Genomic DNA, 12,025 nt, shown 5'->3' with positions numbered 1-12,025 from the left:
ATATTTGTATTTACCTAAGTTCTCTTTGTAAATAAATATTTACCCATTCTTCAAACTCATCTTTGTTTGTGGCTACTTGGGAGATGGGGAAGATGGGGCCTTTTCATGTTGTGCTCTAGGCCTTTTTTTTTTTGGCAAAGGTGTAAGTTTGGACTTCATTGGATTTTGACCCTTCTTGGGTGAAGCACAAGGTTGAACTTGGCAATGACACTTTAAAACACCTGCCAAACAAAAAGGCAGTCATAAAGGGGTCTGGACGGACAGCGCTGGCAATAAATCCTCATTTACGTGATGGTCACTGAGGTGTGACAAGCTGGCTTCCACCAGAGGGAACTAGATCAAAGACCGGGCAGAGACAGAGACAGCGGGAAGGTGATTCACCTCTGAAGAAAAGTTCTGTCCAGACTTGGACTTGACCTTCAAGCTCTGCCTCCAAGTTAACATGAAAGTGGAATCTAAAATATAAATGGCATATTTGTAAGAGCTAAAGTAAATGTGGATTTTTAATTCCTAATCTTTTTTAAACTCCTGATCCTTTCGAATCTTCATTGTGCTTCCTTAAAGTATGATTATTGGGCCGCTCCAAACCAGCTTAATGTCAGCAGCAGCTCTTCAGTGAAACTGGGCCATGAACCACTCATGTGATATGACCACAGCAACACCAGTAAGGTTAACTGGGAGACTTTATTTGTGAATCATTTTTCATACAAATAACATTCACACACAATAAAAGACAATAAATTAAAGACTTGAAGGATCTAGAGGGTTCATACGCTAAAAGCATCTCTGATAAATAAATAGGGCAGAAACCATTAACAGCTTTTCAGAAACCAATAAAAGGATCTTAAAATCAATTCTGAAGCAAACAGACAGCCAATGCAGAGACTTTAAAATAGGTGTAATTTGTGCTCTCTTTCTGATCCTGGTCAGCAAATGTGCTGCTGAGTTTTGATGTAATTGTAAATTAGTTCTTCTTCTATTCTTTTTTGGGAGACCAGAAAGGGGAGTATTTCAGTGGTCGATCCTGCAGGTAATAAAAGCATTAATGTCCCTGTATTGACTTGAGAGAGAAACGATCGAACTCTGGCAATGTTCTTCAGATGATAAAATGCAGTCATAGTTATATTTCTAATATGGGACTCAAAACTAAGGTCTGAAGCAAAAAATTACTCCAAGATTATTTATTTTTTACCTGATTACATGGGTTTATTGCCAGTGCTCACAATTTAGCATTAAGTTTGTCTCTCTGAGGTTCAGAACCAATAACTAAGTTTAAAAAGGCATCCAATGACCCTGAGTCATCAGGAGACATGGCAATGTAAAGTTGTTTGTCATCAGCATAGCTATGAAAACGTATGCCATGCCTCCTGTTGACATTTCCAAGTAGCAGCTTAAGTTAAAAAGTTAAAAAGCATAGGACCTAGAATTGAACCTTGAGGAACACCATAATTTATTTTATAGCTTTTTGATGGACTTTCATTTATAGTTAAGATAAGACAAAAAAAACCCAATTCAAAACAGTTCCAGTGAGACCAATCAGACTGACTAAAAGGTCTCCAGTGTCAAAAAAAAGGAAGAAAAAATAGTTTTTTTTAATCCATATTGGACTGGAGGTCCTTGACAACCTTGACCAGTGCTGTCTCAGTGCTGTGATTGGCTCTAAAACCAGATTGGTATTTTTCAAAAATGTTTATAAAACCATTAAGTTGATTAAAAACAAGTTTCACTAAAATTTTATAAATTAAGATTGGATACTGGTCCGTAGATGGGGGAAAAAAGTGATGCATCTAAATTATTTCGCTTCAGAAGGGGTTTAACCATGGCAGTCTTCAAAGCAGTAGGAAAGACACCGACCTGAAGAGAATAATTTCCAATGCTCAGTAAATCTTCATGTAAAAAAAACTATAAACTGTTTTAAAGTATATGTGGGTATGGGATCTAACAAGCAGATTGCTGGTATTAATTGGAAAATAACTTTGCCTTTCAGCATCAATCTGGACAAATTTCTCCAGTGTTTTCTCACATAAAACAGAGTTTCTTGTGTATTCATATTCATAGGCTGACTTTGACTTAGATTTGATCGATTTTTTTGGGTTATTATTCCAGTAGCACTTTCTTTTCTTTAGTATTCTCCTCTCGATCTAAAAAAAAAAAAAGCTGTTTGGACAACTGTACCTGAAAAGTTAGATAGGCAGGCCTGAGAAATTCTCCTCCTTCCTCCTAAATAAATAAAATATACTGTAGATGCTTGTGAGTGAGACAGTAGTGTGCTGTGGTTTCAACTAAGTGAAATTCTCCCTTTGAATTTTCAGGCTTTGTACACAAGAAAAGCACATTTTTTCCCTCTTTGTAAAGTGATTACGTGGATTAAGGACAATGAACAGACAGCAGTCAAACAGTGAATTAGCATGGTGAAAGGTGGGAAGAGGCTTGGCACTTCAAAAGGAATTCAAAGTGTTTCCCATAGTGTTTTCCTGTCCAATTATAGCTGTAGAAACCTCTGAAGGTAAAGCTCCCCCATTTTATGTTTTTGTCCCCTTAAATGTCCAATTTGTATCTGTGCAAAGCACGTCATTCCTCTTCTGAAGGGGGAGACGTCTGTGCACATTCCTAAAATCTAAGTTTTCAAATGTCACCTGGCAGGATATAGGTACGTTATTACTTCAAAGAACCTCCGCTGATGGGTGAATCAGAATTTCTAAGAGAGGGAAGAAGAATACATCTGCTTGTATGTGAAAAAACATGTTAACCCTTAATAGGGCACTCATTGAAATACTTGCAAATTCAACATTTCAACCCTAGAGAATATTGGAGGATATTACATACTGCCCGAATGTGTAAAAAAAACCTACGAAAATAATATTTTGAGAAAAAAGTTTACGATATTATAGTGGCAAATCTACAAGAAAAAATGTGCAGATTTATGAGATTTAAAGTGGTGAATCTGGGAGAAAAAAGTTTCTTTTTCCCCACTTTTTTCTCGTAAATCATTAATTTAAATTTAAAAAATCACGATAGAAAAGTTTATAAATAAAGGCTTTATCACAAGAATAAGGACATGTGTAACATCCCTCCTGCAGTATACACAGGGAACCTCACCAAGCCGTAACCTCACCTAGCGGTAACCTCACCTAGAGGTAACCTCACCTCATGGTAACCTCACCTTGCGGTAACCTCACCTAGCGGTAACCTCACCTAGAGGTAACCTCCCCTAGCGGTAACCTCACCTAGAGGTAACCTCACCTAGCGGTAACCTCACCTAGCGGTAACCTCACCAAGCGGTAACGTCACCTAGCGGTAACCTCACCAAGCGGTAACCTCACCTAGCGGTAACCTCGCCTAACGGTAACCTCACCAAGCAGTAACCTCACCTAGCGGTAACCTCACCTAGCGGTAACCTCACCAAGCGGTAACCTCCCCTAGCGGTAACCTCACCTAGCGGTAACCTCACCAAGCGGTAACCTCACCTAGCGGTAACCTCACCAAGCGGTAACCTCACCTAGCGGTAACCTCACCTAGCGGTAACCTCGCCTAGCGGTAACCTCACCTAGAGGTAACCTCACCAAGCGGTAACCTCCCCTAGCGGTAACCTCACCTAGTGGTAACCTCACCAAGCGGTAACCTCCCCTAGCGGTAACCTCACCTAGCGGTAACCTCACCAAGCGGTAACCTCACCAAGCGGTAACCTCACCTAGCGGTAACCTCACCAAGCGGTAACCTCACCTAGCGGTAACCTCACCTAGCGGTAACCTCGCCTAGCGGTAACCTCGCCTAGCGGTAACCTCACCTAGAGGTAACCTCACCAAGCGGTAACCTCCCCTAGCGGTAACCTCACCTAGTGGTAACCTCACCTAGCGGTAACCTCACCTAGCGGTAACCTCACCTAGCAACAGAAACACAGAGCTAATGGAAAAATGGCGAAGCGTCAGGGAGACGAAGATGCTGAATATCTCAAAAAGAAAAAGAGAGGGTACCATGAATGTCACATTGAGTTCCGCTTCATAGAAGCAATGGACAATGGAGGGGTCGCCAAAGTTTATAAAGGTAAAAATGTGGGTCCCTCAACAAAAAGGTTGGTAACCACTGCACTAGATCACCTGTCAGTACTTCAGTGTGTCTGCTTGCTGGGGAATCTGAGAGGGGGATTTGCTTAATTTTAGCTTTAATTTCCTCTTTTTGTTTGCCTTCAAACATTGTGTCCATCACTTCAGTCATGCATTCTCTGATTATTTATGTGTTTATCCCTACCCACTGTTGCTTTTTGTTGTTGTGTCATAGATGTGACAAGAATCCTGCTTGCAGCTTGATACGACAGTTTCAGTGCATTTTTGTTGTTGTTCTTAACGCTGAATTTTGAGGAAATGTCTTCAAAATTCCTATGCTTTGTTTCATAATGCCGTTTCATATTGGAAATCTTCATCACAGCTATAGTAAGACGCCATATACAGCTGGCAAAGCGACCCAGTAACAGGCTGTCTGTGTACCGTTGGCATGGAGACAAGTCCTGATGTATACGTAATGACCCAACCAAAACCCAAAGTGAAGAAATAACAGTTCAGGGGCCACAAATAGGCCTGGGGGCCACCTATTGAGTACTGCTGCCCTATAGTGTCATTTTTGGAACCTGGTCTCACAGGAATCCGTGAAATAGCCACGGATTCGCTTAACTCAAAATCCGTGGAATAGCCACAGAATCACTCAAATTTCCGCGAAACTGACACGGATTTCGCTACAATTTTATGCAGAAACTAAGTCAAAATATAGATTTTTTTTTCACTAAAAATGAGAGAACTGTCCACCATGTTTTTTGTTCTGACCGCCGGGACCTTAAAAGTCACGTGACTTGGAACAAACCAATAGGAATAAATATCCATGGAATAGCCACGGGATATGACTGTCATTAACTTGCATTGTAGCCAAATCCGTGTCAGTTTCACGGAAATTTGAGTGATTCCGTGGCTATTCCACGGATTTTGAGTTAAGCAAGTCCGTGGCTATTTCACGGATTCCTGTGAGACCAGGTTGCATTTTTGAGAGGAGACTTGATATTTTCAAAACTGGCCATCTCCCAACTAAAACATTTTAGGCTGTTAAAGGAACACTCCACCGTTTTTTCATATTAAAACATGTTATTCGGTCAAGTAAGACGAGTTGATACAGACCTCTTGCGTCTCAATGCGTGCACTCAATCGCCCTGGCGCGCGGCGCCACTTGGCTAGCACTTAGCTTAGCCCAGTTCATTCATTAGGATAAAAAGGAGAACTATAATGTATGGCGGAATAGCACTTGGGAGCACTTCGACTCGGCGCAGTAATATCATCACTCCTGAGGGGAGAAGATTTTTCAGGAGTGATGATATTACTGCGCCGAGTCAAAGTGCTCCCAAGTGCTATTCCGCCATACATTATAGTTCTCCTTTTTATCCGCTTAGAAAAGCGCCACGTTTTATTTTGTGTCGCCATACTTGGTCGTTTAACTACTCGTGTAGCTGTATTTAAATAGGGAAAACGTGGAGGAGTTTGGTCGCTTCTAACTGTCCATCTGTTTGGATCCTAATGAATGAACTGGGCTAAGCTAAGTGCTAGCCAAGTGGCGCCGCGCGCCAGGGCGATTGAGTGCACGCATTGAGACGCAAGAGGTCTGTATCAACTCGTCTTACTTACCCGAATAACATGTTTTAATATGAAAAAACGGTGGAGTGTTCCTTTAACAGCCTAAAATGTTTTAGTTGGGAGATGGCCAGTTTTGAAAATATCAAGTCTCCTCTCAAAAATGCAACCTGGTCTCACAGGAATCCGTGAAATAGCCACGGATTCGCTTAACACCACTACAGGTAACAGAAAAAATGCTTTTTTAATTTTGGAATGAACTGTTCCTTTAATCATTTAATTAATGACCTGGTGTGGTGTGTCCAATTTGTGCATTTATTATTAATAATGCCGATTTGAAAGACGCCCAAGCGATTTCTGTCTTTGTTTTAGAAAGTGTGCTCACTGCATGAACTTTCCTACAACTTGTGTGGTTGTACTGTACAGCTGCAAGGTGCAGCGCGTTGCAGTATATTATATACGCTCACTCAGCCATCCTATAACCTTAAAAACACCAGATCATCTTTTTTAGCGCATGCATATCAGCCTTCCTCTTCGCTCTCTATGTGTGCCCATATGACCCTGAAGTTTACTTTAAATTTAAACTCATTAGATGATGAGTGAGCAGGTGGCCGTGGCAGTGGGGACGGGGTGAGGGGGTGAGGGGGGGGTTGTCTAACACAATCAGAGCCCAGCCTGTTGTGTGAGTTGACCCCTTGATGACACTTTTAGCTGCAGCAAGAGTGCTATTGATTGTAATTATCATGTAGCGGGGGGAGACACTGCATTTACACTTGGATGTCATATTTGCAGTGAAAAGACCTGCACAAAGAGCAGATAAGAGCACATAATCCAGGTTAGTCGACCACGCGGCCCTGTGACGTCAGAGCTGCTGTACGTTTCTTATTGAAAGTGAAGTTTGATTATAAGAGCAGTTGCCCACTGTGATCAATCAGGCTGCTGGGTTCATTATGCATGATTAATGAAGGGTAAAAGGAAATAAAAGAGTAACTTGGTGAATGAACCACCAAGTGTGTGATTATTGGTTTGTAGGTTTAAAGGCAGCTATTCTCAACCTTGGGGTCCCGACCCCAATTGGGGTCGCGAGATGATTTTTGGGGGTCGCCAAATCATTTTGGAAGTCAGCTCTGTCTCCACTGTGTTAAAGTGTTCATGTGTTTTTAGTCTTTTTGGTCTTTTAATGTCTTTATTTGGTAACTTTGTGGTTTTTTTTAGTCATTTTGTGTCTTTTTTGGTGATTTTGTGTCTTTTTTGGTGATTTTGGGGTTTTTTTTGGTCATTTTGTGTCTTTTTTTAGGTCATTTTGTGTCTTTTTTTAGTCATTTTGTGTCTTTTTAAGTCATTTTGTGTCTGTTATGGTCATTTTGTTTCCCTTTTTGGTCATTTTGTGTCTTTTTTTGGTCATTTTGTGTCTTTTTTCAGTCATTTTGTGTCTATTTTGGTCATTTTATGTCTTTATTGATCATTTTGTGGTCAATTTGTGTATTTTTTGGTCATTTTGGTTCCGTTTTTTGGTCATTTTTATTTCTTTTTTGGGTGATCTGAACTGTGCGTGATTCTGTTCAGTGAACGGGGGTCGAGTGTGTTCATGTGTTTTAGTCTTTTTGGTCATTTAATGTCTTTTTTTGGTCATTTTGTTGTTTTGTTTTTTGTCATTTTGTGTCTTTTTTATGGTCATTTTGAGTCTTTTTTTTGGTCATTTGGTGTCTTTTATTGGTCATTTGGTGTCTTTTTTTGGTCATTTGTTGTCTTTTTTTGGTCATTTGGTGTCTTTTTTTTGTCATTTTATGTATTTTTTTAAAATCATTTTGTGGTCAATTTGTTGTTGTTTTTTGTCATTTTGTTTCCTTTTTTTGGTCATTTTGTGTCTTTTTTTGGTCATTTTGTGTCTTTTTTTGGGTCATTTTGTTTCTTTTTTTTGTCATTTTGTGTCTTTTTTGGGTCATTTTGTGCTTCATTATTTGTCCAAAATTCGTCATATCAACTGAGTTTGTATGATCTGAACTGTGCGCGTGAAATTCTGTTCAGTGAGCGGGGGTCGCGGACAACATGCATGTTAAATTGGGGGTCCCGACTCAAAAAAAGCTTGAGAACTACTGGTTTAAAGGACACAGGAGTGGAATTATTGATCTGTAAGTGCTGTAAGCCGCAGTGTCCGGTTGGAGCGTGCGTCAAAGCGCGGAAGACTTTGTCATCAGTGTCCTAAAAAAAGCGCACATGAAGAAGACGCCTGCCGCCTCTCCTTCCTGGAGGGCAGCAGTGATGCCACAGCCGCCTATATAAGAGCTTCCTACATGCCACTGATCGGTCATTCATGCACTTGCTGCAAGCGCTTTTCCGCTTTTCAAGACATCGCGTCTCCTTCTGCAGCGTGCGCGCCTCATCCGCTCTCATACGGAGCCCCGGCAGCTCGACCCGACAGTCCCACCGGATCTTTTTCTCCACTGTGCTTCAATGTGCGCGTCAGCCACCACCGATTTCAACACAAAAACTTTGTCAAAGAAGAGTCCCAGGGCGCGCAGGATGCTCCGCGGCGTGTTTAACGCAGACTAGTGCGCGCAGCGGCAGCAGATTAAGTTGTGAGGAGAAAGAAAAGAGCACCAAAAACAAAAAAAGGATTTTAGCGTCCACTCTGGGCATGGACAATGGATACTTTAAGTCTGTCAGTGAACGCGGTGTCCTACACTGTGGCGGCTGAACTCCCCCCAGTAGATGACCCGTTCAGTGGACCCATCCATGGCGTGGCGCCGTGGAACTTCACCATCCTCGCCGTGCTCATGTTTGTGGTCACCTCGCTGTCTCTGAGCGAGAACTTCCTGGTCATGTTCGTCACTTTTAAGTACAAACAGCTCAGACAGCCCCTGAATTATATCATAGTTAATTTAGCCATCGCTGACTTCTTGGTCTCCCTCACCGGTGGAGTAATAAGTTTCCTGACTAACGCCAGAGGTTATTTCTTCCTGGGGAAGTGGGCTTGCATATTGGAAGGCTTTGCTGTGACTTTTTTCGGTAAGTTTCCCTCTTTTAACCCTGATAATGAACCTGCATGGCTGCTTAAGACAACTTCCATAACTGTAGGTGTCAGTGTTGGAGCTTTTTTTTTTTTTTTAAATACATATTTTGCAAAATATGTGTGATAATATGTGTGATAATGAACCTGCATGGCTGCTTAAGACAATTTGGAAAAAAAAAGACACAAATTGACCACAAAATGATCAAAAAAGACACAAAATGACCAAAAAAGACACAAAATGACCAAAAAAAAAGAAACAAAATGACCCAAAAAAGAAACAAAATTACAAAAAAAAGGAAACAAAATGACCAAAAAAGACACAAATTGACCACAAAATGATCAAAAAAGACACAAAATGACCAAAAAAGACACAAAATGACCAAAAAAAGGAAACAAAATGACCAAAAAAGACACAAATTGACCACAAAATGATCAAAAAAGACACAAAATGACCAAAAAAGACACAAATTGACCACAAAATGATCAAAAAAAACACACAAAATGACCAAAAAAGACACAAATTGACCACAAAATGATCAAAAAAACACACAAAATGACCAAAAAAGACACAAATTGACCACAAAATTATCAAAAAAGACACAAAATGACCAAAAAAGACACAAATTGACCACAAAATTATCAAAAAAAGACACAAAATGACCAAAAAAGACACAAATTGACCACAAAATTATCAAAAAAAGACACAAAATGACCAAAAAAGACACAAATTGACCACAAAATTATCAAAAAAAGACACAAAATGACCAAAAAAGACACAAATTGACCACAAAATGATCAAAAAAGACACAAAATGACCAAAAAAGACACAAATTGACCACAAAATTATCATAACCCATAAGAACCCAGACCCAAATATCCTTAAAGGAACATTATGGGGGATATACCACAGACCAAGTGGACCACATAGAACACATTTATGATGTTTTTTAAAAAAAAAATACTACTCCTAAATGTCAAAGATCTGTGATGTGACATAAATGTTACATTGGGCGTTTATGGTATTTGTGTTCATAATGTTTCTTATTTTAAATTAAATAAACCAGACACATTTTCTACTTCCAGAAACACAAATTTGCCTTTTTCTTTGCATCCCCCACAACATATAAATTGTAACATTAATAGTGCTGTTTAACAACAAATTGTTTTTCAGATTTGTTTTTAAGTAACAAAATGATATTAAATAAATTGCCTTTTTGTTTGCATCTCCAAAACATATATCAAAATTGTGACAGGACAGGAAATATGGTCGGAAAAAGTTAAATGCAATACAGGAAACCCTATTAATGGGTTAGAACTGTTAAATGGGTTTAAACTTAGATTCTAGAAGATTTAAAGTGTTTGTTACGATATAATGAGTAACTGTAGGTGTCAGTGTTGGAGCTTTTTTTTTTTTTAAATACATATTTTGCAAAATATGTGTGATAAGTGTTAAACAGCTCCACATGGCACACCAGACTGGCTTCAACATCTGTTCGTCAATTAAAGCATCTGGGAGGGAGGGACGGTTAAAGTGACAGATTCATTTCACTACAACTGTTATACACAATCAAAAAGTTGACTGAGGATCAGGGAACTGGAAGTAAAATAAGCAATCTTTACTATTAATGTCACAGAAAACTTTATACATATATATATATTGACATGTGGGTACAAACGTAATACTTTAACAACATTAATTTAAAATTCAAATGTTCAATCAGCTTAAGAAATTAACCTCATAAATCTATTCCAGCTTGTGCACACTGCAGATAGATAGATAGATAGATAGATAGATAGATCGATAGATAGATAGATAGATAGACTGTAAAAAAAAAAAAAATCTGTTTAATTTACAGTAAAATATGCCAGAATGCCAGAACTTCACCGTAAGAAATACAGTGAGCGTATGTAAATGTAAATATCAGCAAAAAAAACTGTAATTTATACTGAAAAATCCCATTACTTTCAGGATAATTGTGTCATCGTGGTATTTCTCCATTCATTTTACATGAAAATTGTTTATTTTTACAGCACAACTGTGTGTTTTCTACAGTTTATGACAGTAGAATTTAAAGTTTTATGCTATTCTTTGATTTACAGTAATTAAAAGTATCTACTACGGTGATGTACAATGTTCAATTTGACGACCTATTTCTGATGCAATTTGACAGTGTTTTACTGTAATTTCTGCAAACATTTTTTACAGTGTAGATAGATAGATAGATAGATAGATAGATAGATAGATAGATAGATAGATAGATAGATAGATAGATAGATACTTTATTCATCCCCTATGGGAAAATTCAGGTATCATTGTAAACTGAAGTTGCACATTAGTGTAAGCAAAGTAAAATGTTATTCCTAAAAGACAAGAAACTTCATCGGGTTCAAGCAACAGTTGAAAAAAAGACACAAATTGACCACAAAATGATCAAAAAAGACACAAAATGACCAAAAAAGACACAAATTGACCACAAAATGATCAAAAAAGACACAAAATGACCAAAAAAGACACAAATTGACCACAAAATGATCAAAAAAAGACACAAAATGACCAAAAAAGACACAAATTGACCACAAAATGATCAAAAAAAGACACAAAATGACCAAAAAAGACACAAATTGACCACAAAATGATCAAAAAAAGACACAAAATGACCAAAAAAAGACACAAATTGACCACAAAATGATCAAAAAAAGACACAAAATGACCAAAAAAAGACATTAAGTGACCAAAAAGACTAAAACACATTAACATATGAACACTTTAACACAGTGGAGACAGAGCTGACTTCCAAAATGATTTGGCGACCCCCAGAAATCATCTCGCGACCCCAATTGGGGTCCCGACCCCAAGGTTGAGAATAGCTGCTCTAGAGTCTGATTTAGTGGTGTTTCTATGAGCTCGTGGTGTAAATTTTAAAAACAGCACCTGCATGATATTCTTTGTGTGACTGTAGGATCAGAGACAAAGCCCAGTGTGAGTCTGGAGCCTCTTTACATACTGCAGTGCATGACTTGTCATAAGTAGGTTACCAGCATCATGACCACCAATAACATTAAACTAAGTCAGTTGATTGGTTCACTGGTCTCTACTCAAGCTATTTAAAGCAGGGGTCTCAAACTCAAATTACCTGGGGGCCGCAAAGACACCAAATGACGAAAAAATACATAGAATTACCAAAAAAGACACAAAATAATTTTAAAAAGACACAAAATGACCCCAAAAAAGACACAAAATGACCAAAAAACCCCACAAAATTAGAAAAAAAAGACACAGAATGATTTGAAAAAGACACAAAATGACCAAAGAAAGACACAGAATTACCAAAAAAAGACAAAATTATTAAAAAAGATACAAAATTATTAAAAAAGACACAAATACCAAAAAAAGAGACACAAA

At 38.6% G+C, this 12,025-nt stretch overlaps 1 protein-coding gene across 1 annotated transcript in view; it reads left to right on the top strand.

Moving 5' to 3' along the window:
• Nucleotides 1–8,247: 8,247 nt before the first annotated feature.
• valopa (vertebrate ancient long opsin a) overlaps nucleotides 8,248–12,025 on the top strand; it is a 42,198-nt gene continuing 38,420 nt past the window's right edge. Inside the window, exon 1 of the mRNA XM_059358840.1 lies at nucleotides 8,248–8,618. Within this exon, the coding sequence (XP_059214823.1) occupies nucleotides 8,255–8,618 (364 nt within the window). The 5' untranslated portion in view covers nucleotides 8,248–8,254. The remainder of the gene's footprint in view (nucleotides 8,619–12,025) is intronic.

Source organism: Centropristis striata, chromosome 20 (genome assembly GCF_030273125.1).
Source record: "Centropristis striata isolate RG_2023a ecotype Rhode Island chromosome 20, C.striata_1.0, whole genome shotgun sequence".
Lineage (NCBI taxonomy): Eukaryota > Metazoa > Chordata > Actinopteri > Perciformes > Serranidae > Centropristis > Centropristis striata.
The sequence above is the reverse complement of the archived record's forward strand: the minus strand, read 5'-3'. Positions and strand labels throughout refer to the sequence as shown.